Source organism: Notamacropus eugenii, chromosome 3, assembly GCF_028372415.1.
Source record: "Notamacropus eugenii isolate mMacEug1 chromosome 3, mMacEug1.pri_v2, whole genome shotgun sequence".
Taxonomy (NCBI): domain Eukaryota; kingdom Metazoa; phylum Chordata; class Mammalia; order Diprotodontia; family Macropodidae; genus Notamacropus; species Notamacropus eugenii.
This window is the reverse complement of record NC_092874.1, coordinates 97,820,148-97,847,372: the sequence shown is the minus strand read 5'-3', so window position 1 is coordinate 97,847,372 and position 27,225 is coordinate 97,820,148. Positions and strand designations below refer to the sequence as shown.

Genomic DNA, 27,225 nt, shown 5'->3' with positions numbered 1-27,225 from the left:
TTCCCCACTCTGGGGGGGCTCCCTCCCCACTCGGGGGGCTCCCTCCCCACGCCGGGGGCTCCCTCCCCACTCTGGGGGCCCCTTCCCCACTCTGGGGGCCCCTTCCCCACTCTGGGGGGCTCCCTCCCCACGCCGGGGGCTCCCTCCCCACTCGGGGGGCTCCCTCCCCACGCCGGGGCCCCCCTCCCCACGCCGGGGGCTCCCTCCCCACTCTGGGGGGCTCCCTCCCCACTCGGGGGGCTCCCTCCCCACGCCGGGGGCCCCCTCCCCACGCCGGGGGCCCCCTCCCCTCCCCGGGGGCCCCCTCCCCACGCCGGGGGCTCCCTCCCCACGCCGGGGGCCCCTTCCCCACTCTGGGGGGGCTCCCTCCCCACTCGGGGGGCTCCCTCCCCCCGCCGGGGGCCCTCCCCACGCCGGGGGCCGCCCGGGGGCGCTCTCGGACCCCGTCTCCGCGGCGCGGCCCGGGCCGAGGCCGGGAGGCGGGGCGGGGCCGGGCGCGGGAGCCCCGGCAGGCAGGCGCGGGCCGCGGGGAGGGGGGAGCCGAGGGGGACTGTTTGCTCCTACGGGCTGTAGATGGAGCTGTCCGGCCTCGGCGCGGGGGAAGGAGGCTGGGAAGCGCTCCTCCCTTCTCTGGCCGGCCTGAGAGGGGAACAGGACTCCCAGGATGCAGTTTGTGTCAACACGGCCGCAGCCCCAGCAGCTGGCCATCCAGGGCCTGGGACTGGACAGCGCGAGCTGGAGCTGGGCCCAGGCGCTGCCCCCCGACGAGGTCTGCCCCCAGGAGCCCGGCGCGCCGCGAGCAGGCGAGATGGCCGAGGGCATTCCTCCCATGCAGGTGCGGACCCCCCAGCCCCTAGGCCGGCGCCCGGGAGCGGGGGTGCCGGGGAAGCTTTCCGGGCTCCGGCCCCCGCAGCCGTGGGTGGGGAAGCCCCCGCCAGCCCGCCGCCGGCCCGAGAGGAGCCCCCCCTCATTCTACAGAGCAGGAAACTGAGGCCCGGACAGAGGAAGGGGCTGGCAGCAGAGCATCAGGCCTCTGGACCTCCGGGGCAGGCGCCCCCCCCCTCCGCCCGCCGCGCTGGGCCCGCCTTGCGGGGGGGGGGGCTGCTGGGGGAGGGGCGGCCAACCACTTGGGCTGGGGCTGGGGGCTCTGCCGGCCACACCTGGGCAAGGGCCTGGCAGGGATGGGGCAGGGCCGCTCCGGCAGCCTGGCCTGGCCCGGGCGCTGGCCAGGACTCCCCCCCTCCCTCCCTCCTTCCTTCCCTCCCTCCCTCCTTCCTTCCTTCCCTCCCTCTTTCCTTCCTTCCTTCCCTCCTTCCTTCCTTCCCTCCTTCCTTCCTTCCTTCCCTCCTTCCTTCCTTCCTTCCTTCCTTCCTTCCTTCCTTCCTTCCTTCCTTCCTTCCTTCCTTCCTTCCCTCCCTCCTTCCTTCCTTCCTTCCTTCCTTCCCTCCCTCCTTCCTTCCTTCCTTCCCTCCCTCCCTCCCTCCTTCCTTCCTTCCCTCCTTCCTTCCTTCCTTCCCTCCCTCCTTCCTTCCTTCCCTCCTTCCCTCCTTCCCTCCTTCCTTCCTTCCCTCCTTCTCCTTCCTTCCTTCCCTCCTTCCCTCCTTCCCTCCTTCCTTCCCTCCTTCCTTCCTTCCCTCCTTCCTTCCTTCCTGACGCAGCAGAATGTAAACTGAGTCACCCTGAAGAACTAAAGTAGGGGCAGGAGGTGATGAGAGCTGGGACTGGTTGGTTTCTAGGTGTTGGCAGACCCTTCAGGGGTGCAAAAGGCCAGTGCTTTAGTAACTGTGGCTTTCATGTCACCTGGTATATGTGTGTATACTTGCATGCGTGTACACTTACATGAAGAAAATTGCCTCCTTGAATAAGTGAATTTTCCAGATAATCAAAGCCCACCTCTTAAAGTACCAAGAATGTCTTGGGGGTGAGGGGTGGGAGTGGTTTAATTCCTTTAACTATTATGGATGGAAATCTTTCAAAAATGTATCCCATGTATATCCCTTGCCTTGTTTAAGAAAATATGCTTAATTTATCCTTTATCCATTGCTACAGTCAAGCTAGTCTACTTATTGTACTCTCTCACCACAACTCTCCACCCACTGCCCACACACCGGCACATGTGAAAAGGCAAATTGATCTGTGTGTACTTTAAAAGGTAGTGTAAGATGTTAGACAAGTATAAATGTTTGTTATGTCCAGCCCTTAGGGAAAGTGCCATCCTACTCAAAGACAGGAATATCTGATACTCTAGGCTGAAAGTCTACATTGTTTTAAAAGTGACTTGTCAGGTTGGTGAACACCATACTTCTCTCCTTGCTGGGGGTAGGTAACGGTGGTAGAAATATGATGTCAACTTGTAGGAAGCAGGGAATGTGAGAAAGTCTTGTAAGCAAGGAGAAGGATGTGTGACGGTGGTGCGTAGCATCTGATGCCGAATGGCCAGCTCCAGCACTAAGGCTTTTACTTAGACCAGCCTCTTGCCTTTCAAAAAGATCATCCTCCTCATCTATCTCTGTTTTTTCCTCTGTCATCAGGCTCAAGAATGGGACATGGACACCAGGCGTCCAATGCCTTTCCAATTTCCTACCTTCCCAGAGAGGACACCTGTTTACCCTGACCGAATGATGAGGGAACCCCAGCTGCCCACAGCTGAGATCTCCCTCTGGACTGTGGTGGCTGCCATTCAGGCTGTGGAGAGGAAGGTGGATGCCCAAGCCAGCCAACTGCTGAACTTGGAGGGGCGAACAGGGACGGCAGAGAAAAAGCTAGCCGATTGTGAGAAGACAGCAGTGGAGTTTGGGAACCATATGGAGAGCAAGTGGGCCATGCTGGGCACCCTCCTCCAGGAGTACGGGCTGCTCCAGAGGAGGCTGGAGAACATGGAGAACCTGCTGAGAAACAGGAACTTCTGGGTCCTCCGTCTCCCCCCGGGCAGCAAAGGCGAGGTCCCCAAGGTATGCCATGAACCATGTTATAGGCAAACAACATGTATGCCTTTATCATAATACTCCATAGTTTCAGAACCTCCCATTGATTCCTATTACCTATCAAATGAATAAAGGCCAGACTCCTCTGAGCAGATGAGGCTCCTTTGAGATTGACAAGTATTGCAGTTTGGCTGAAGCGTAGAGTATGTGTAGAGTAGTACTGAGAGGTAAGACTAGGAAAGTTGATTGAGGCCTATTTTATTCTTTATCTGCAGGTATCCACTGAGGCTTTGAGGGAGTGATGTGGGACTCAAATAGAAATGGGGGGCCACTAAACTATACTGTTAGGTATAGGGTCCTTATGGCCCAAATATTTACTTAGTTCTAAAATTTAATTTTTTTTTTAATTTATTCTGTTAAATTTTTCCCAATTACATTTTAATCTGATTTGGACAGCACTCAGGAATTTCTTGGGCCACATGGCCCCGGACACATTTGCCATCTCTGGTGTCAGAGACATGTTATCCTAATTGTATTTCATCTGGCACTAGAGAGCAGAATGGATTAGATGAAGGAAATCTAGATTTCATTTGACTAAAGAGCAAGTAGACAATGAGGAAACAGAGGTAAAAGAGTGTAAAATTTTTAAAAATCTCACTGCAGAAGTAAAGATGGAAGTTCCAATGGGGTAGAAAGCTCAAGGGAAGGCGTTTTTGTTTTTGTTCTTTGAAGACAGGGGAGCCTAAGCGTGTTTACGGGCAGAGAAGAAATTGAAGGCAAATTGAAAGGGAGAAACTTGAGGGGGAAAAGGAAGTCATTGATGGACTGAGGTCCTGAAGGAGGTGAAATCTAGAGGCACAGAGAAAGGAATGAGCCTTGGCAAGGAGGGAGGGACATTTATTCTTCTAAAATGGGAGGAAAGAAGCACAAGAAAAGGTTTAAGAATTCATATCATATATCCCTGATCTCTAAGTGGAAATGAAGACTCAGTTAAAGTTATGTGGAAGAGAAACAATCTACTGTTATTTTTTAGCCAAATCTGCTGCCAGACACACAGGAGTATGCTGGTAAATGTTTAATAACCAGCTCTCAGCAAAGGGGTGGAGGGAGATGTTCACGTTTTTAAAAGTTTAATCTGCATTGTTAGCATTCTCTCCATCACTTTCTTAACTCTAGACAAGTAACAAAACAATAAACTAAACCCTGATTTTGTAGCATTTGTTGGTTTGAAAGGTGTAAATGCTCATACTGACAATTTAATAATCTGCTCTCTCCAGCCAGTTGGAGGTGGCTCTGGCACATTCCTGGATTGGGCATATCTCTTAATAAATGTACAAGCAACTAGTTGGAGAGAGGCCCTGGCCAGCAAAATTCTCCCTGCTAGTTCAGAAAAGACCACCCCCCCCCCCTTTTCCTCAAGCAGTTCCCAACACTCATTCTTATAGGTCCTTGTGAAATAAAAGTTATATTTTGTAGCAGTAATGATTTTTTTTAAAACGTGCATCCCTCCAGTTAAGGTCACTAAACAATTTAGGAATAGCATTTAGAAATACTAAACAATTACTAAACATGGTCCACAGATCAGGTAACTTCACGGAACAACTGGCTCCTTCTTTCAGTCTGGTCATTGATAAACCAAAACCAGAGGGATGTCCTTCCTCATTTGGTTAGCAAAAAGACATTCTCACTCTCACATCTGTTTGGCCACCATAATCCCCTCTAATGAATCGGCCTTCTTTGAGAAATCAAGTACACTTCCCATTTTCAGGACACTGTCATGGTATTAATTCTTAACTTTAATGACACAACTGAGGCCTCCATGTAGCATGCTTCCAGAGTTAGATCACATCCCTTTTGGGGTGTTAAGGGGTTCTGTTTTTGTTTCATTTTTTAAGTTTTCATTTTTTACTATTATGAACTGAACAAACATGAATATTTTCCCATACAAAAAATAGAAAAATGAGAAATGTGTATGAAATGGATGATATATCTATTATGACAATACATGTCTTTTATATATAAATATATACGGTTTTCCACGTTCCAGTGAGAAATCTATAACTACCTGTTTGGAGGTGATTTGCCCTACAATTCAACCTGATTACTGCCTTATATCAGGGCTTCATTGTGCTTGGGTGACCGAAAGCATTTCCAAGAACTGATACCATTCCTTAATCACGTTGGTCTCCGAATATTTAATAATATGCCTCCTATAACCTTTCATTCCAGGGCCCACTCTACATAGAAAGCTAAGTAAGGCAGGGCAGGGTGTGCTAAAGTCTCTCTTTCCCCCTAAACTCTTCTGACTTTCAGATTTGCTTATTATTACTGAGGATACCACCATCCTCTCCATCACTCAGGGTTGCATCCTTGGTGTTATCCTTGATTCCTCAGACTTTTACTTTCTTCACATATTCAAGAAATTGCCCAAATCTTATTTCTACCTACACAGCAACTCTCATACATTTTAGTCTCCTCGCCACTCATCCGGTCACAACCCTTGTTCCGTTTGTCATCCCATCTCCTCTGGCCTACTGCAAGAGCTTTCTAACTATTGGCCTTGCCTCAAGTCTCACCCCCTTCCAATTCATCCTCCACTCAGCTGCCAAGGTGATTTTCCTGAAGTACAGGTAAAACCACGTCACCTCCACCACCCCGCCAGTGGCTACCTATTACCTCCAGGATCAAATATAAAGGCTTCTGTCTGCCATTTAAAGTACTGTGTAATCTGGACCCTCCTACCTTTCTAGCCTTCTCACACCTCACTCCCATCCACAAACTATGATCCAGATATACCAGTCTACCTGTCTCTGTTTCTGGACTCTGACTCATTACTTGCATTGTTCTGCCTCTTAGTTTCCTTCAAGACTCAGTTCAAATCCCACTCTTAGTGCTTCTGACTCCAGTTCGTAATCCTCTGCATGCTGCTAGTGCCATCCTGTGTCAGATTACCTTCCTCTTTAACTCCATACATCTTGTATAGATCTGAATATTTACATGATGTCTCCCCCATCACAATGTGAGCTCCTTGATGGCAGGGACGATTTATTGTTTGCTTTTCTCTATAACCTCGGCACTTTCCACAGTGTCTTATACAGTGTGCCTTTAATGAGTGCTTGCTGACCAATTAAAATGAATAATACAGAAAATAATTGTTATTGCGGGTGAGAGTTCAATGTGGTTTGCAGTGGTCAGGGATGGTTCATGGAGAAGGTGAGACTTGAGGTGGGGTCATGAAGGATGAATAAAACTTCCACAAATGGGGGGAAAAATAAGGTGGAATTTTTCCAGGCAGGGGGAATCATATGAACAGTCACAGAAGCCAAATGGGTGAGAGAAAGAGATGCCAGCTGGAGTGGAAGGTGCACATTGGGAAATAAGAATGGAAAGGTGGGAGTCCAGAGCCATGTTGTAGAAGGCCTCCTCGCAGACTCTGGACTTGGTTCCAGCAGGAAGTGGGGAAAGGCAGATCTGTAGGGGAGTGATTCCCAGAGATACTGAGTTAGGATACTTGCCATTTCAGGTGCCTGTGACTTTTGTCGATATAGCCGTTTACTTCTCTGAGGATGAGTGGAAGAATTTGGACGAGTGGCAGAAAGAGCTTTACAATAACCTCGTGAAGGAGAACTACAAAACCCTAATGTCACTAGGTAAAAGCTGCCTTTCTCTACTCTTTCTGTCTGTCTGTGCTTGACTGAGGCCATAGAAACCTCAAGATAATGTGAAGGAGCAATGGATGAGGAATCAGGAGAGTTGTTTTCTAGACCTGATTGTGTCATTGGCTTACTGCGTAGCCTTGGTCTAGGCTATCTCCCCTGGCCTCAGTATTCTCTTCTGTGTAATGGAAATAATGCCTTTCTACCTCGTGCTTATGGGCAGAGGCAGCATCATATAGCGGATAGAGAACCAGCCTGGGAGACAGGAAGGCCTGGGTTCTTTGTGGTCTCTCTGGCATCCTGGTTCTGTGATCTTGGGCAATATACTTAAACTCAGTTCTTCAGCTTTCTAAGGCTGAATATTGCAGAATATTTGCAGATATACATTGGTAAAAGGGGTTTCCTCACTGGGAGTTCCCTAAACCAATGAAATGATAGGTAAAGTCCTCCCCTAGGGGAATATTTTGAAAAGGATAAAGCCCTACACCAGTGGATGATGTTACCCAAATCTCTATGCCTACTATAAGCAAAGCACCTAGCATATCTTGGAGGGACAGCTTGTTGAAAACTGATATGGTAATTACAGTAGAGTTAATAGAAGTAGTATCTCCTTCTATACCAGTCCCACACCATTATCAGTTTTAAAGTGCAGTAAAATCCTATTAATTTGGATCCCACAAATTAGAATTTGTGATCCCTTGCAGAGAGACAAAGGTATCTCTGCCATATCTCTGAATGAAAAGTTTACTAAGGCGATTAATAGTGGGAAAAAAGATTTCCGGGGAAATATTGAAATTGTTTAAGAGAACAAACTATTTCCAAACACTTTAGAAGCATGATTTTTCATACATATGATTAACTACGTACAAATGCCAACTATGTGTCTCTTCTATCTGTTCTTTTTCAAATTAAACAAAAATTTAAATTTTCATTTGTTTTCAATGAACCTCCTACCTTTTCCCTCTCCATGGGGAGAAAAAAAAGGACAAACAAAATCCTCATAACAAATACACATCATCAAACAAAACAAATTCCTACATTGGCCATGTCTAAAAAGTTTATGTTTCCATCAGCATCCTGAGTCTATCACTTCTCAGGAAATGGGAAGTATATTTCATCATGAGACTTCTGGAATCATGGCTGATCATTCCATTGATTAAGATTCTTAAGTCTTTCCAAGTTAGTTGTCTTTGCAATGTTGTGGTTGTATAAATTGCTCACTTGGTTCTGCATCAATTCATACAAGTGTTTCCAGGTATTATTTCTTCATTAAAGCAGTGCTTCTAAGAATATCTGCTTATTAATATTTTGGTTGCTCTAGTTTGAATAAGTAAAAGCCCTGTCTTTGAATTGTATTCTGTTATTTAGACTTATCATTAATTCAAAATTGGCCTTCCTATCCCTAGCAAGTCAATTCAAAGTAGTTAATGTTTTTTAATTCAATATCTATACACATTACCGTCTGTTTCAAAAAGGAGTCGAGGTTGCAAGGGTTATGTCTCTGGAGGGTTTTCCCAGTGAGGATCATACCTATGTACCCTTGCAGCAGGCAGGCTGCTCATTCTAAAGCCAGCTGTTTCCCCTGGGTGCGGGTAGTCATCTCCCTTAAAGGATATTACCACATTATAATATTACCATTAAGGTGTTCATTACTTAGACCTTTCTACGCCCCTCTGCTTCTTTTCTCAAGTCTGATAGGCTCAGAATAAGTTGAAGTCAGCTGGATCAGTTAGTTTTCTCTGAGCCTGGCTGCCCTCCTTGCTGGAGATTGGACCATTTCTATAGCAATTTTTATGATTTCTCTGATTCATACATTTGCCTGGGCTAGTAATGGAGTTTTCATGAATGAAACCTGCAGAGGCTAGGCTATGTGTCTTTATTACTTTGGATATGGTTCACTTGGGAAATGTTCTTGAATGTACATTCATTCCCATAAAATTTGTTCACAGGCGCTGAGAATCCAGTGCCCAAGCCAGATGCTCAGTCTCGGGTAGAGCCAAGGGAGGAACCATGTGTGTGGGATCAACATAACCCAGAGGAGAGAGAAATCCCAATGGATCCTAGCACAGGTGGGCACTTCTCTAGGCAGGCATCCATCATTTAGAAAGCTCAGTTTCTTCTCGGTTTAAGTAGGTTTTCCTAGTCTTGACCCCTTATAATTAAGAGTTTTAAGCCCATACAAGATGGCTATTGCTTTAGGGATACATCTGCTTTCCAAGACCCTTTTACCAAAAAAAAAAAAAAAAAAAAAAGACTTACTGAAGAGCTAGAGACTGTGGGAGGCAGGGTGCAGAAGAAAGGATGGGAAGAGAAATGAGACCAAACAGTCCAAGACAGCCCTGACACAGAAGCCACTCCATCCTCTATACCTCTCTCCCACCAGTACCCAAGAGAATAGATAGGAGGTTCTCCAAATACCATGCCTTGGTGACTCTAGCCCTTCTCCTTCTTCTGCTCTCTGGTAACTCTTCAGCACAGGGTGACCTAGTTTTAAGTTTCCATGAGATGCGTTGAGTGCTTTAGGCTTGGCTTGTCTGCATATAGGAAGGAAAAAAACAAGCCTTTGTCAGGTACCTGCCATACGCCAGGCATTGTCCCAGGTACTTTGTAATTATTAGCTCATTTGATCCTCAGAACAACCTGGGAGGTAGGTGCTATCATTACCCCCATTGTACAGCTGAGGAAAGAGGCAGTTGAGGCAGACAGAGGTTAAGTGACTTGTGCAGGGTCACACAGATAGTAAGTGCCTGAAGCCAGATCTGAATTCTGGCCTTCCTGACTCCAGGTTCAGTGCTCTAACCACTGTGCAACCTAGCTGCCTCTAGCTACCTATGCAAAGTTGTTGCTACTGAGCCACCATAAATAAGACATGTGCTTTCCCCTATAGAAGGAATGGGTTTGTATTGAAGTAACTCCACATTCTCCACCTGTCTTCTTTGTGATTGGCAGCATGCATTTATAGGAAATCTAGCCAGTTCCAGGGAGACTGTCTTTGATTGGGGAAAAGAGCAAAGCCAGCTGCCTTCATGGGGATGAAACCCACAGCCTTGTTGGCGACATGCTCTCAATCATGAGTTCTCAAACCAGGACCCCAGAACTTGGTTTTTATTTTTAAAAAATATTTTGATAGTTGTATTTAAATATGATCAGTTTTCTTTGCACTCCTATGTATTTGATTTTATGCTTAAAAAATGGTTCATAGAAAGGGTCTGTAACCTTCACCAGGCTGCCAAAGGGGTCCCTGACACAAGGAAGGGTGAGGAAACCGTGCTGTAACTACTGTACTAACCAGGAGTCCTGCTCATGCATATTACTGCTTTTGGTGCACCCTTCCTCTGATCTTCTCCCACTTTGAGAGGCAGGGTGGTATCTTGAATACCTGCCTTTGAATCCCACCTCTGGCTTTGAGTAGATCTATGACTATGGGTAAGTTTCTGGGTTCCAGTTTCCTCCTCTGTCAAATGGTACTAATAATGCCTGTGTCATATACCTCCCAGGGTGTTGTTAGGAGCATCCAAGGAAATACTTGCATGTCAAGTGCCTTGCAAACATTAAAATGATCTATAAATGTCATGCATCATTAGGATGACCACTCCTTCTTTCCATTTCTCTTTGTTGTACAGGATCCCCCATGACTCTGCTCCCCATTTTACTCTGTCAGTCCAGTTTAGGCATGTTCTCCCTCTGTGGTTCTGCCAGCTGGCTGCTATTCTGAACTCCATTGTGGAAATTATAATTTAGAAAAACTGCAAGGGAGAAAATAATGATATAATAATTCGATTCTCTGTTCCTAGCTATAGAAGCTCTGATCCAAGCACCAGCTGCTTCCTCTCAGGTGAAGAGGGAAGAACCATTGTGTGCCAGGGTTCAGAGGTGCTCAGAAGAAAGAGAAATTGTTGCAGACACTGTTACCGGTAAGTGAGCAGAAAGAACATCTGCTGACTTAAAGGAGAAGGGAAGGAGGTGGGGAGGCAACTGTGGCCCAAATGGGCACGATCATGGAGGCAGAGGTGAAGCTCAGTCACCTTCTTCAAGGCACCTTTCTACTCTAAGCTTGTGGGATTCATATTGATAACATGCAGAAGTCTCTCTAAAGGTCAGATTCTAGGAAGTGCCACCATGGATTATATATCCTGTAAGCGATAAACGGCCTCAGAACAGAGGGTAACAGTTGTCACAAAACCCATTCATTTCACTTTGTAGGGAGAGGTGGGGAACTACCCCCAGACCTTCACCAGTGTATCTGTATAAGAATGCCTGGTTCCTCTCATCTCCCCATCCAATGGCCCTTTCTTCTTCAAGGCCACTGGAACCAGATTCAGCTGACTCAGTTCAAACAAATAGTACGACACTAGGTCTGACTTCAGAGCTGCCATCATTTGTGATCCCAAAGGGATGAATCTGTGGAGCTACCAGGATAGCCAAGCCTCGATCTGCAGTCAAGACACACACCTGTAAACACACATTAGGAAGATGGCTTTGGGGTTGCCATACCTCCCAGATTTTCTTGGTCCTGCCCCACATGCAGACCTTCTTTTCACATCTACAAATGCATCTGTTCCTTTGATCATGGTTCATGCCTGGCTCTCATTCTCTCCATGTCAAGACTAGTCTTAATCATCCACTTTCTCATATGCCAGAAGTCTTCCAATGGATTTGAGGACCTCAAATACCATGGTAGAATTGTAATTAATTAGGCAGCTAAAGGACTAATGGACTGAACCTTGGATGTAGGAGTTTGGGAGATATGAGTTCAAGTCCTGCCTCAAATATTCAATAGCTGGGTCACCCTAGGCTGGTCACTTAACCTCTTACAGCCTCCGTTTCCTCATCTGCAAAATGGAAATAGTACTAGCACCTACCTCCCTGGGCTGTTGTGAGGACCAAAGGGAGTAACAGTGCTTCACAAACATTAAAGTATCATGTGAACGCCAGCCCTTGTTGCCGTCAGCCTGTCCCAGCTGCTGCAGCAGAGGCAAGAAGTTTTCTGTGCTGTGAAGGCGACAGCTGTGTGCCTTGCCCCTGTTCAAGCTACTCAGCATCAGTGTATCCTAAGAAATCATCCCAAACAAATTAATAGATTAAGACGGCACAGAAGAGAAGCAAAGGGACAAGAGAAAGGAAAACAAAGGAAGATTGCATTATATACATACACATATATATATTTCATCAATATCTTTTATCTTTACATCACAATAATTTCAACACTTCCGTTCCCCCCTCCCTCCATATAAACCCTCCTGACAAAGAAAAACAGGCAAAAACATCCGATACAGCAACTACATCTAACAGAGTGTACAGAAGTGTACAGACAGCATTCCATCCTTGGGATCCCTTACCTGTCTGCCATAAGATGGTAGGTATGTTTATTATCTGCTCTCTGGAACTTTTCTGGAGTTTTTATTTGGATGTCAGCTTCCTTTTAGTGACCTTTTCATTTATGTTTTAGTCAGGGTGCACATTGCTTTTTTCCCTTCTGCTTATTTTGTTCTTCCCCAGGCCATATAAATCTTGCATTTAAAAAAAATTTTTCATATTTGTCATTTCTCATTGTGAAACAGCATTCCATCCTAACCATGTACCATAGTTCTTTCAGTCATCTTGTAATGGAAGTTACATTGTTCACAACTGGCTAGGTAAAGAATTCCTAAGAAGACACCAGATACGGAAGATTATAGACAACAGAATAAGTTATTTCAAATATATTTATTTAAAAAGCTTTTGTCAAGAAAACAACCACAAAATCAATGGAACTGAAACTGGAAGAAAAGAAATGTATGGGAAACAATATTTGTATCAGACATCTCTAATAAAAGTCTGAAATCCCAAACCTAGAGCAATTTGACACAAATTATTATAGACCAAGAACCATTCGCCAGTAGATGTTTGGTTAAAGGATATGAACAGTTTTCCAAAAAAGAAATGCAAACTACCAGTAACTATCTAAAAAAGATAATAATCAGAGAAATGCAAAATGAAACAGCTGAATTATGACTTGATGTCCATCAGTGCTTAGAACATGCTTGGCATATTAATAAATGGGCAGCTAGGTGGTAGAGTGGATAGAGCCGTGGGCCTGGATTCAGGAAGGCCTGTGTTCAAATCTTGCCTTAGACATTTACTAGCTGTGTAACCCTAGGCACGTCACTCAGCCTCTGTTTGAGTCAGTTTCCTCATATGTACAATGAGGATGATAATAATAGCAGCTGTCTCCCAGAGTTGTTGTGAGGATCAAATGAGATAATATTTGCAAAAATATATAAATGTTATATAAATGTTATTTATTAGAATTAAATGCTCTGTATGTATCATCAAATTGATAAAGATGGAAGAAGGCAGTGTCAGAAAGGCTGAACTGCATTAAGAGACATAACTTCTAGACCAGGAAGATGATAATCCCACTCTACTCTGATCTCAAAAGACCTTTTGGATGCCATGGTTTAAGAAGGTCATTGATCATTTGGAGAATGTTGGGAGGAAGGCAACTGGGCATGTTAGGCTAGAGAAAAGGGGACTCAGGGAAGACACAATAACTGTGTTTTAAGGGCTGTCATATGAGTAAAAAACTCAGCTTATTCTGTTTGACCCTAGAGAGCAGAACCAGGAGCAGTGGGCAGAAAGTGTAAAAAGATCAATTTGGGTCTTGATATTTAAAAAAAAACAACAAGAAAAACCTCCTAACAACTAGAGCTGTCTCAAAGCAGAATGGGCTGCCTTGAGAGGTGGAGGGGCTCCACATCTTGGAAGTCTTCAGTCAGGGGCTGGATAGCCGCTTGCCATGTAGGAATTGGTGAGACTTCCTTTCATACACAAGTTAGTCTAGATGGCCTCTGAGTTCTCCTTTCCAGCTCTGTAGTTCTGTGAGTTTGTGATTCACAGTTAGAGGGACTGTGAATTGATCTAACCTTTCTTGAAAACAATTTGGATTTATGTGATAAAAGTTAACTAAATTTTTCATCTCTTTTGACCTAGAAATACCACTACTTAGTTTATACCCAAAGGAGGTCAGTAACAGAAAGAAGGACCCATTTCTATCTGAATATTCAGAGCACCACTATTTAAAAAAGTAAAGAGCTAGAAACAAACTATGCACCCAGCATTAGGGAATAGCTAAACAAATGTTGGCATAGAATTCTGTACTATAAGAAATGACAAGTGAATAATTGAGAGAAACCTGAGAAGATCTGGTACATGATGAAGAAAGAAAGGCCAAGAAAACAATGTCAAATGAGACCACAATAAAAAGCGGCAAAACTCAGGTCAAATGCAATGAGTAGTTTGGGTTCTAATGATTACAGCACACATCTTTCCTTTCTGTTAATAAATGATAAATTAGAAAAGTAGAAAATACTCAACTTCAAAATTAGAAAGCAGAATGTATCATCAGTCAAAATCACTATATTAATTGGTTTTGCTTACCTTTGCTTAGGGGAAAATACTATAGGAGAAGAGGCTCATGTGACAAGACTATACGTCAGTATCAATAAATAGGAAAAAGAGATGCAGCAGGACACACTGATAACAATAAGGAGTGACATTGGAGAAGTAAGAGAAGGACCATAAAAATTGGCCGAAAAACCATACAAAAAAGCACAGCAGTCCAAGGCCATTTGGGGTAGGGGCAAATAGCCTTGTGCACCTCAGCAACATGTATAAAGCACAATATAATCAGTAACAGAGCAAGAGGACTTAGGGCTTGAAAAAGGGACTTTAGAAATTCATACTAATGATTATGTCCAGCACACATACTGTTTAAGAATACATTTTTGAAAGATTTTCAGTGAAAGTACTTAAAAGTAAATTGGAACTGTGGTTCATTGGAGTAACTTGTACTGTTTGGCTGGAAAATTGCCATTCATTCATCAGTCTTTTATAAAATGCTTACTATATGCAAAGCACTGTTAGGCACTGAGGAAGATGGAAAGATAATTAAGATATTGTTGCTCCTCTACATGAAGGTCACAATCTGATTGAAGGGAGAGTGGTATAATATTCAACAATTCAGCAATATATTGCAGAATTGAATGAAAAAGGCAAAATAGTAAGTCAGAGGAAGGAAAGGCCACGTCTTACTGACCAGATCATGGAAAGCTTCATGGAAAAAGTGGCATTTGAACTGGGTCTTAAAGAATAGGTAGGATTTCAAAGAGGGGAGACAGAAAGAGGGCATTCCAAGTACAGGAAATGGCCCAAGCCAAGATATGCAGTGGGGAAATAGTGAATGTGTAAAAGGGATGACAAGTGGTACAAGTCAGCTAAAGTGGTGCACAAATGGAGATAAGACTAGAAAGAAAGGACACCATCCAACTTGCCTCTCAGGTTGAATTGTGTCCTGCTTGAGTTTGTCTCTAATTCCTCAAAATGGGGATGGTTTGAGATGGCTATAACCAACTCTAATAAGAAGTGAGAAATGAGGAAACAAGTTAATGCCTTTTTTCCTCCCACAACAGACTCCCCAATTTCTACCCAGGACATCTTATCCCGGATTAAGCAAGAGGAGCAACATTGTGTATGGGATCAGCAGGATTTGGAGGAAAGGGACATTCCCACAGACCCCAGTTCAGGTGAGGAAAAGTTCATTGATTCCAGAATACCAAGCACAAGCTATTATGTTAAACCTATTTTCATGAAAGTTTGGTGGTGAGATTTTACTGAATTTGACTAAGAGGCTTTCAAAATATCCAAAGCAAACAGCAGCTACAATTTGATTTTTTGAGTAAGTTATAGAGGTAAGAGTGAAATTCTAAGCATTAATATATACAACATTCATGAGGACATTTTATAAAAATCAGAGAATCATGAAATGTCAAAAATAGAAGGGGCCTTAAGAGATCATTTACTCCTCATTTTCCAGATAAGGGAACTGAGGCTTAGAAAGGTTAAGTGACTTATAAAAGGTCACATGACAAGTAAGTGGCACAGTTACTTAAACTTGAACTTATATCTCACACTTCCTAAAGTACTTATCTTTCCATCATACCATACTAATCCTCAGAACAATACATTGCTGTGTTCATTTAACTTAGAGCTTAATCTCTCATTTTTGAAGCAGCCAGGACAAAATAAAGAGATTCCAGAGATTCTGTACATGTCTATGTCAGCGAGTAACTTCCCACTTTGGGAACTGATCCTAATTCTAATAAGAAATGCCAGCGAGGATGTGTGGAGGTGATTGTCGAACACAGAAAATGAATAAAATAATTCAATTTAAAAGAAAAAAAGAAAGAAAGGAATCCAAAAAAAAAAAAAAAGAATTGCCCTTGAGAAACTTTTGGAGAAGGTATATTCTGGAAGAATAAAAGATATGTAGAAACTCTTCTGGCTAGAAGAGTTGGGCTAGAAGAGTCAGATGCTACCTTGGAAGTATATTACTTGATAACAACAAAACCTTAGCTATATCCTTCTATTTTACAGAAGGAGGAAGCCATAGAAGACTCTAGATCTCCTTGTAGCTCCTAGATTTAGATTAGCAGCCAAGGAAACTGCTCCCTGATCCAGGACAGAAGAAAAATGCAACACCTTAATCCACAATTATAAGTTCCTAAAACTTTAAGATTTTTAATTGCAGCTGTTACTAGTGACTTTTCTCCTCAGTCATGTAGTGTTTGCTGCTGATTATTTGTTGTTTTTGTTTCTTGTTTATTTATTCTTTTTTTTAAAATTTACTTTTCAGTTCTCAACATTCACTTCCACAAGAATTTGAATTGAAAATTTTCTCCCCATCTCTCCCCACTCCCCACCCCAGGACAGCATGCACCCCATTCACCCCTTCCTCCAGTCTGTCCTTCCTTCTGTTACCCATCGTTCTTCCATCCTCCTTCCCCTCTATTTTCATGTAGTGCAAAATAGATTTCTATGCTCCATTGCTTGTATGTCTTAATTTCCAGTTGCATGCTAAAACAATTTTTTACATTCATTATTAAAGCTTTGAGTTCCATATTCTCTCCCTCCCTCCCCACCCACCCTTATTGAGAAAACAAGCAACTCAATATAGGTCATACATGTGTAACAATGCAAAGCACTTTCATAACAGTTATGTTGTAAAAGACTAACCACATTTCCCTTTGTCTTATCCTGCCCTCCATTTATTCCATTCACTCGTTTGACCTGTCCTCCCACAATAGTGTTTGCTTCTGATTATCCCTTTCCTCAATTTGCTGTCCCTTCTATTATCTTCCCTCTCCTATCCCCTTCCCCCTTGCCCTTCTGCAGGGTAAAATAGATTTCCATATCCAACTGAGTGTGTGTTATTCCTCCTTAAGCCAAATCTCATGAGAATAAGGCTCACTTACTTCCTTTCATCTCCCCCCTCTTCCTCTCCATTGTAAAAGCTCTTTCTTCCCTCTTTTATGTGAGATGATTTGCTACATTCTACCTCTCCCTTTCTCTTACTCCTAGTACATTCCATTCAACAGTAAATTTTATTTTGTTAGGTATTCTCCCTTCATATTCAGCTCACTCTGTGCCTTGTCTGTGTGTGTGTGTGTATACACATACATACACACATACACCCATGTACATATACATACATACACATACATAATATACATATATACATATACCCATAAACACTTACATATATATATAATACACACACGTGTATATATGTACATATACACACACATGTGTATATATATATGTATATATATACACACACACACATTATATCTATCTATACACATATACATATATATTCCCTCCAATTACCCTAATAATGTAAAAGGTCTCATGAGTGACAAATAACATCTTTCCATGTAGGAATGTAAACAGTTCAACTTTAATGAGTCCCTTATAATTTTTCTTTCCTGTTTACCTTTTCATTTTTCTCTTCATTCTTGTATTTGAAACTCAGATTTTCTATTCAGCTCTGGTCTTTTCAACAAGAATGCTTGGAAGTCCTCTTATTTCATTGAAATTCCATTTTTTCCCCTGAAGTATTATACTCAGTTTTGCTGGGTAGGTGATTGTTGGTTTTAATCCTATCTCCTTTGACCTCCTTTGATCCCTTAGTGTAGAAAATGCTAAATTCTGTGTTATCCTGATTGTATTTCCACAATACTTGAATTGTTTCTTTCTAGCTGCTTGTAATATTTTCTCCTTGACTCTGGAATTTGACTACAATATTCCTAGGAATTTTCCTTTTGGGATCTCTTTCAGGAGATGATAAGTGAATTCTTTCCATTTCTATTTCATCCTCTGGTTCTAGAATATCAGGACAGTTTTCCTTGATAATTTCTTAGAAGATGATGTCTAGGCTCTATTTTTGATCATGGTTTTCAAGTAAACCAATAATTTTTAAATTATCTCTTCTGGATTTATTTTCCAGGTCAGTTGTTTTTCCAATGAGATATTTCACATCGTCTTCTATTTTTTCATTCTTTTGGTTTTGTTTTATAATTTCTTGGTTTCCCATAAAGTCATTACCTTCCATCTGCTCCATTCTAATTTTTAAAGAACTATTTTCTTTAGTGAGCTTGTGAGTCTCCTTTTCCATTTGGCCAATTCTGCTTTTCACAGTATTCTTCTCCTCATTGGCTTTTTGGACCTCTTTTGGCATTTTGTTTAGTCTGTTTTTAAAAAGTGTTATTTTCTTCAGCATTTCTTTGGGTTTCCTTTAGCAAGCTGTTGACTCGCTTTTCGTGATTTGCTTGCATTGCTCTCATTTTTCTTCCCAATTTTTCCTCCACCTATCTTATTTGATTTTCAAAATCTTTTTTGATTTCTTCGATGGCCTGAGACCATTGCATATTTTTTTGGAGGTTTTGGATATAGAAGCCTTGACTTTGATATCTTCCTCTGATGATATGCTTTGTTCTTCCTCATCTGAAAGAATGGGAGAAAAGACCTTTTCACCAAGAAAGTATCCTTCTATAGTCTTATTTTTTCCCCTTTTTTGGGCATTTTCCCATCCAGTTACTTGACTTTTGAGTCCTTTGTCAAGTCCTACCCTAGGCTTTAGAAGGTTTTGTGCAGCTGTTCCCTGAGATATCTCTAGGGTCCTGTAAGTTCTCAGTTCCTCCAAGGTAGCACAATCAAGGGAGAGGAGTTTACTCCTTTCCTGGCCTGGGCTCTGGTCTGTGAACAACCACAAGCACTCTTTTCTGCCCTGGAACTGTGAGTAGGGTTCTCTCTCCACAGCCGCCACCAGCTCCACCACCCCAGTGCTCTTGCTCACCCCAGGACTACCATTCAGGACTGAGACTTAGATCAGCTGCTTGATTCCCCCAGGGTCTTCAGGCTAAAGGCTCCAAAAGTAGATGCTGCTGCCACAGTGGCTGCCACCACCTGGGGGCCAGGGCTGTGGCTGGATGTGCCCCCCTCTCACCCAGGTGAAAGAGCTTTTTTTCTGATCTTTGAAGCTGTCTTTGGCATTTGAGGGTTGAGAAATCTGGGGACTGCAGCTGCTACTGGTGATTCCATGCCCTGAATTCTGCTCCAGTCCTGTCTGTGCTGTGTGGCCCAGGGTGGGCTGTGCTCTACTCCAAGCCTGGTGCTCTACTCTGAGCCTCATGTGATAGACCTTTTCTGTAGGCCTTCCAGGCTGTTTTAGGCTAGAAATCTGTTTCACTTTGTCATTTTGTGGATTCTGCTGCTCTAGAATTTGTTTAAAGTCATTTTTTACTGGTATTTTATGAATTATGGGGGGGACAGCTAGAGCAGGTCCATCATTCTATTCTGCCATCTTGGCTGCACCCCCCACCCCCCGATTTGTTTGTCTTTAAATTATGACATTAAAAACCTGGACACCAGTGGAAATATCCCATGGTTCCCAAAAGAGGGATTATTAGATTATAGACATAGAGTTTAAAGGGACCTCAGAGGCCAGTTAGTTCAACTTTCCTCATCCCACAGATGGAAACTGAGGGGCAGAGAGGTCAAGTAACTTCCCAACAGGGTCACACAGCTAGCAAGTATTTTAAGAAGAATTTGAACTGAGGTCTTCTGATTCCAAAGTGAGTGCTCTTCCCAGGGTATAGGCTCTTTCATAATCTTTTGGCCTCATTGTCTTGTTGAGGAGGATTCTGTCTGCCACTGCCCTATGGGAACCACAGGGAACGTTGTACTCAATATACTAATTCATTCCCTTCTTGCTGTGGCTTATTTTTTCTTTTTAAAATTTTATTTTAGTTTTCAACATTTGCTTCCACAAAATTTTGAATTTCAAATTTTCTTCCCATTTCCCCCCTCCTCCTACCCCAGGGCAGCTCATATTCTGATTACTCTTTCTTCCAATCTGTCCTCCCTTCTATCACCTCTTCCCTTTTATCCCCTTCCCTTTTATTTTCCTGTAGGACAAGATAGATTTCTATACCCCATTGCCTATATATATTATTTCTTAGTTGCATGTAAAAGCATTTTTTAACATTCATTTTTAAAGCTTTGAGTTCCACATTCTTTCCCTTCCTCCCTCCCCATCCACTATCATTGAGAAGGCAAGCAATCCGATAGGTTATACATGTGTAGTCATGTTAAACACTTCCATAACAGTCATGTTGTGAAAGACTGACTACATTTCCCTCTATCCTGTCCTGTCCTCCATTTATTGTCTTCTCTCCTTTGACCTGTCCCTCTACCAAAGTGTTTGCTTCTGATCGCCACTTCTTCCAACCTGTCCCTTCTATTATCCTCCCTCTCTTATCCTCTTACCCCCTGCTTTCCTGTAGGGTAAGATAAACTTCCATACCCAATTGAGTGTGTATGTTAGCCCTTCCTGAAGCCAAATCCCATGAAAGTAAGGCTCACTTATTCCCTCTCACCTTCCCATTTGTTTCCTCCATTGTAAAAGCTTTCTTGCCTCTTTTATATGAGATGATTTACTATATTCTCCCTCTCCCTTTCTTTTTCTCTCAGTACATTCCTCTCAACACTTAATTTTCTTTAGATATCATCCTTTCATATTCAGCTCACCCTGTGCCCTGTGTCTCTGTCTCTGTCCATACATATACATACACATACACACATACAAATACATATATATATATATATATATGTATATATATATATATATATATATGTATACAAATACATATATTCCCTCCAACTATCCTAATACTGAGGAAGGTCTCATGAGTTACAAATATCTTCCCATGTAGGAATGTAAACAGTTCAACTTTAGTAAGTCCCTTTTGATATCTCTTTCCTGTTTACCTTTTCATGCTTCTCTTGATTCTTGTATTTGGAAGTCAGATCTTCTATTCAGCTCTGGTATTTTCAACTAGAATGCTTAGAATTCCTCTTTTTCATTAAAGTTCCATTTTTTCCCTGAGTTTTGCTGAGTAGGTGATTCTTGGTTTTAATCCTATCTCCCCTGACCTCTGGAATGTCATATTCCAAGCTCTTTCATCCCTTAGTGTAGAAGCAGTTAAATTCTGGGTTATCCTGATTGTATTTCCACAATACTTGAATTGTTTCTTTCTGGCTGCTTGTAATATTTTCTTCTTGACCTGGGAACTTTGGAATTTGGCTACAATATTCCTAGGAGTTTTCCTTTTGGGATCTCTTTCAGGAGGTATTGGTAGATTCTTTCCATTTCTATTATACACTCTGGTTCTAGAATACCTTGGCAGTTTTCCTTGATAATTTCTTTAAAAAATGATGTCTAGATTCTTTTTTTGATCATAGCTTTCAGGTAGTCCAGTAATTTTTAAATTATCTCTCCTGAATCTATTTTCCAGGTCAATAGTTTTTCTAATGAGATACTTCACATTGTCTTCTATTTTTTCATTCTTTTGGTTTTGTTTTATAATTTCTTGATTTCTCATAAAATCACTAGTTTCCATTTGCTCCATTCTAATTTTTAAGGAAGTATTTTCTTCAGTGAGCTTTTGGATCTCTTTTTCCATTTGGCATGTTCTACTTTTTAAGGCATTCTTCTCCTCATTTGTTTTTTGGACCTCTTTTGCAATTTGGGTTAATCTAATTTTAAAGCTGTTATTTTCTTCAGAATTTTTTTGGGCTTCCTTTAGCAAGCTGTTGACTTGTTTTTCATTATTTTCTTGCATTACTCTTATTTCTCTTCCCAATTTTTTCTCTACTTCTCTCACTTGATTTTCAAAATTCTTTTTGAGCTCTTCCGTAGCCTGAGACCAATTTATATTTTTCTTGGAGGCGTTTGGATGCAGGAGCTTTGGCTTTGTTGTCTTCTTCTGGTTCTATGTTTTGATTTTCCTCATCACTAATGATGTAAGAAAATACCTCTTCATTGCAAAAATAGGAATCTGTAGTCTGTTTCTTTTTCCCCCATTTGCTCATTTTCCCAGCCAATTACTTGACTTTGAGCTCTTTGTTAAGTGCAGAGCTGCAGAAGCAGTCTCTGCTTTAGCAGGCACTGCTACCACCTTGGGGCTGGGGCTGTGCTGAGACTAGGGCCATGCTGAGGCTGGGGCCACACCACGCTCCCCTCTCAGGCAGGTGAGAGACCCTTCCCACCGACCTTTGAAGCTGTCTTTGGCATTTGTGAATTGATAAGTCTGGAAACTGTAGAAGCCACCAGTGATTCAGTCCCTTAAGGCCTGCTCCAGCTCTGTCTGCACCAGCGAACTATGCTCTGCTCCCAGCCTGGTGCAACAGACCCTTCCTCTCGATGTTTCAGATTGTCTTTGGCTGTTTGTTTCAGTCTGTCCTTTTGTGGCTTCTGCTGCTCTAGAATTTGTTTAGAATCATTTTTTACAGGTTTTTTAAAGAGTTTGGGGGGGAGAGCTCTAATAGGTCCCTGCTTTTATGCTGCTATCTTGGCTCCACCCCCTGCCACTTATTTTTTTAATCATGCCCTAGAAACCATCAGAGGTCAGTTGTTTCTTCTTTTTTTCTCCTCTCTGTTTTTCAAAGCATTGAAGTTTCTTATCAACTCATGTTTTTCCTCTCTGGTGTAATAGAAAGAATATGGAGCTGAGAGTCAAAAGCCACTAAAGCCCTAGTGACTTTGAGCAAGTCAAGTCATTTTCACTTCTCTGATCCCACACTTTCTCCTGAGTCAAATGTGGATAACAGTCCTAATTCTACCAACTTTATAGGGATGTTGCTAGGAGTAAATGAGATCATATTTGTGAATGTACTTTAGAAGATCAAATTTGGTAAATATATTCAAAGAATGGTAACTGTAACCAGTTCTTAACGCTGAGATGGCATTGGTTGACAAGAGTTTTGAATTCTTTGCCGGGGTGCTCCTTAGGAGTCAGCCAAACCTAATGCTACCTTTTGTGTGTTTGTGTGTGACATGCCCAGAGTCTCTGATCTCAGCACACGACATTCTATCATGGATCAAACAGGAAGAGGAGCCGTATCCCTGGGGCCCACCAGATTCAATGGAAAGGGACATGGCTATTGATGCCAGTGCCGGTGAGTAATACCCCTGTGGGGACCTGGGAACAAAGGCTCAAGCTGACATGGTAAAGGTCTTCCTGAATGTCAGGAGCAACTGTGGAGGAAGAGATCTTATGTAAGTTGGAGAGGCCAGTCAGTCTATCCTTGGAGAATAATATTCAGAGGCGGCAGATTGGCATCCTTCTAGAATACTGAACTGAGATAAGTAAGTCCCAATTGCGTGTTCTCCCACTTGCTAGTTGGTAGAGCTCCAGCAAGAAAGGGCCACTTTCAGCCCTTGCTGAGAGCAAGGAGTTGTAGGGGGAATATCCATGCCCATGCCCATGCCCATGCCAAAGAATGCTGGTCCACAAACTGTCTCCAGTTCTCTCACAGGCTATCTCATAGGCACTTAGTGTTATGCAATTCTAGAGTTTGTTGTTGCTTTTGTTGTTGCTAACTCGTGTCAGTTTTGTCTGACTCTTGTGACTCCATTTGGTGTTTTCTTGGCAAAGATACTGGAGTGGTTTGCCATTCCCTTCTCCAGCTCATTTTTCAGATGGGGAAACTGAGGCAAACAGAGTGAAGTGACTTGCCCAGGGTCACACAGTTCATAAGTGTTTGAGCCTGGATTTGAACTCGTTCCTGAATTATGACTTCCTGAATTATGACAAGTCCAGTGCTCTATCCACTGTGCCACCTAGCTGCCCCATTATAGAGTTACAAGGAGCTAAATTATAACTTCTGAAAAAGGAGATGCCCCGATTTAGTTCCTTGGTGTAGGGCAGCTGTAGTTGAATGGTCTAAAGTTAGAAGGCCTCAGTCTGAGTCTCAGATTTGCCATTTACCAGATTCTGTGAGCTTGGGCAAGTCCTTGAATCTCAGTTTCTTCATTTGGAAAGTGAGGAGAACATTTGTTCTATCTATACTACACCACTGCTGTGAAGATATCATGTTGGCAGTTTGTGAACTGTTATGGTTACCACTTTACCTTAAGAATGTATGATTTCATTGGTGTGAGTACTCCCTCCACGAGATTACAATCCTCTCTAGGCCCTTGTAGCACTTATTAGCTGTGTGTACCTATGAAAGTCACTTAAGTTCTGCTTGCCTCAGTTTCCTCAGGTGTAAAATGAGGATCATAATAACACCTACCTCACAGGGTAAGAGCAATTTAGATAACACAGAGTGCTTAGCACAGTGCCTGATACATTGTAGGCCCTTAATACATGCTTCTTCCCTGGACCTGGGCTCACATGTGAGACCTCCAGAATAGCTGCTTCAGGCTCAGGTTACTCTGTGGTACCAGATACCCTCAAATCCATAGCTTATAAGATGGGGATATTACTGGGTCTGCTCCATGTAGGGCCCACTTTGTTCTGCTGGGCATTCTAGAGTGACTACAGGCATATTGTTTGTTAGTTCTTTGGGGACTTTTGACCTGTAGTATAAACCAATCAATAGTTTAATCATAGCCATCATACCTAGCTAATGAAAGCCAGGAAAAGTGCCCCAAGCTGAGTTAGTCTCTTCCTCCATACCCTTACACCTAGAGGAGATAAGAATGCTGTAATACAGAAAATATCTAATTTAAAGATAGTTATTCCCAAGATTCTCTCTGGTATAGCAAGCAAAGGAATTTGCCTCCAAACAAATGGTAAACTAGAGAGGCAAGGCTCTCCACTTAGCTAGTCCCATTTCCTGTCTTTACTGAGCATACATATCAGAAAAGCCCCACTCTTTTTAGGCTGTGTTCTGACCAGCAGAAAAATGTCAATTTTCTAAAAATTCTGTAAGTAGGCTTTTGGTGAGATGCTATAGCCGAAAAATTTATCAACTTTCAGCTAACCCAGTGATGCAGCTCTCTGTCCTTAGGGCTGGTCCTTCAACGACAGTTCATTGTCAGGCCTATACTGGAATCATGTGCAGATCAGTGGTTGCCATCAATGCTTGCACTATGCTGACATAGACTTTTTTTTTTCAATTTTATTTTCAGTTCTGAATTATTTCCTCCCCTTCTCCCCTCCCCCACCCATTGAGAAGACAAGAGAAACAAAACCCATTATAGATATGTATAATTATACAAAACAAATTCCTGTATTAGCAATGTCCCCCCCAAAGAAGAAAGAAATAAAGAGAAAATAAAATATGCTTCAGTCTATAATGAATCCATCAGTTCAAGGAGAGCATGTTTTATCATGAGTCCTTTAGAATTGTTGGTCATTGTGTGGATCAAAGTTACCAAGTTTTTCAAAGCTGATTATCTTTACAATATTGTTGTTATTTTATAAATTGTTCTCTAGGTTCTGTTTGTTTCACCTTGTATCAGTTCTCACAGGTCCTCTCAGATTTTTCTGAAACCATCCTCTTCATCATTTCTTACAACAAAATAGTATTCCATTACATTCATATACTACAACTTGTTCAGCCATTCCCCAGTTAATGGGCATCCTCTTGATTTCCAGTTCTTGGAAACCACAAAATGAGCTGCTATCAATATTTTGCTACATGTGGGTCTTTTTCCTCTTTCTTTGATCTCTTTGGGGTGTAGACTCAGTAGGGATATCTCTGGGTTAAAGGATATGCGCAGTGTAATAACTTTGGGGGCACAGTTCCAAATTGCCTTCCAGAATAGCTGGACTTGGAAAATCAGGGTTCACTTCCATGTCAAGAAGTATCAGGTTAGCATTATCAGAGGTATTATCATTGCTATTATTAGGGTAATAATACATACATACTACCTGTCTCATAGGGTTGTTATTAATGTTAAATGAGATCATCTAGGTGAAAGCCCTTGAAAGGGTAAAGTGCTTAGGATCATTATTATTGTTATAATTTGCACAATCACTTTTCTCTCTCCTAGGAGATGGACTGCTAATGGTCAAGAGCTCTACCCTACCTGTACCCCAGCACCAGTCCCACCAACAGAGTATCACCCCACTCCCTGGCACTGAGAATCCAGGTGGGGGGCCCAGCCGGGGAGTTGTTGGGATGTTAGATGATCTTTTCCCAATGGTCCCAAGGGAACGAGGCCTCTGTGAAGGCCTCCACAGTCCTCCAGGGAGCCCAGCAGGTGAAAACGGTGGTGGTGATAGCAGCAGCCTAGCTGGTGAGCACCAGCGGAGCCACTTCCTCTCATCTGGACAAGAAAAATCACACTTCTGTCTTCAGTGTGGCAAGACGTTTGATGTACGAAAGAGCCTGATGATTCACCACCGGAGCCACACCAAAGATCGGCCTTTTGAGTGTGCTGAATGTGCAAAGAGCTTCAACTGTCACTCAGGCCTGATCCGCCACCAGATGACCCACAGGGGTGAGCGTCCCTACAAATGCTCAGAATGTGAGAAGACATATAGCCGCAAGGAGCACCTACAGAACCACCAACGCTTACATACCGGTGAGCGGCCTTTCCATTGTGCCCTGTGTGGCAAAAGCTTCATCCGGAAGCAGAATCTGCTTAAACACCAGCGCATCCACACAGGCGAGCGGCCCTACCAGTGTAGTGAGTGTGGCAAGAGTTTCCGATATAAGGAGTCACTCAAAGACCATCTTCGGGTGCATAGCGCCAGCCTTGGGACCTCTCGGCCCCACCAAGCACTGGAACGGGACTAGGCCAGTGCTGAGGGGTGGGGGTTGGGGCAGGTATTGGTGGTGGGATATGGGGGATCGGGTGGGGAAATCTAGTGAGGGAATGAGGCTGGAGGAAGGAGGGAGATGGAAACCCTCTGGGGAAGCATGGGATGGGGAGCCAGATAGGAGTATTAAAAATCACTGATAACTCTCCCCCTCCTCATACTCCTTGTGTGGTCCTGGGATTTGGGAACTTTAATTGCACTCCAGATCAGGCCTCTTGAAAGCTGGGCAAGGATGTTTGATCCACTCTGCCCAATCTGAATGGAGAGCCCAGGGCTTCACTCACCTAGTGGACCATGGACCAAAGGGGCTGACAGCAGAACCCTGCCTAAGATTGGGAACAGTTTGAGAAGGTGATGGTGCAGAAGTCTTAGACTGAACACCTGTAAAATTAGGAGTGGTTGGTGCTACTTGGCCTGGGTCAGCCCTCAACCCCAGCCATGCTTCTCAGACCTAACTAAGTAAGGGATTGGAAAGGGACCCTCTGGGAAGGGACCCTCCCGTAACTCCTTTCTTTACTGGATAGGACCATGGATCCAGAGCAAGGTTAGCAGTGAACTCAGGATTACCTGTTGAGCTGCGTTGCACCTGGGAGTGGGGAGCCAGGGATCCCCCGGGGCCCTTCTAGACCTGAAGGGACAATCACTTATACTGCAGGTAGGAAAGTCCCTACAGAAAAAAGGGAGACAGAGAGGGATGTGTTAAGGGAT

The 27,225-nt window shown here is 43.1% G+C and overlaps 1 protein-coding gene across 1 annotated transcript; it reads left to right on the top strand.

Annotated features, from left to right (window-relative positions):
- The first annotated feature begins 595 nt into the window (after positions 1-595).
- On the top strand, positions 596-26,665 carry ZNF282 (zinc finger protein 282). Its single transcript, XM_072652394.1, has 8 exons — positions 596-835; positions 2,532-2,951; positions 6,448-6,574; positions 8,530-8,649; positions 10,375-10,494; positions 15,031-15,144; positions 22,805-22,918; positions 25,746-26,665. Exons 1-8 carry the CDS (start codon positions 665-667, stop codon positions 26,492-26,494), a joined length of 1,935 nt encoding a protein of 644 aa, XP_072508495.1. The 5' UTR covers positions 596-664; the 3' UTR covers positions 26,495-26,665.
- The last annotated feature ends 560 nt before the right edge of the window (positions 26,666-27,225 follow it).

Excerpts from the sequence above, each read along its gene's own strand:
- ZNF282 (XM_072652394.1), top strand. The coding sequence starts at position 665 with ATGCAGTTTGTGTCAACACGGCCGCAGCCCCAGCAGCTGGCCATCCAG. Across the intron at positions 10,495-15,030 it reads TGTTGCAGACACTGTTACCG|ACTCCCCAATTTCTACCCAG; the intron begins GTAAGTGAGCAG and ends CTCCCACAACAG. Across the intron at positions 15,145-22,804 it reads TCCCACAGACCCCAGTTCAG|AGTCTCTGATCTCAGCACAC; the intron begins GTGAGGAAAAGT and ends TGACATGCCCAG.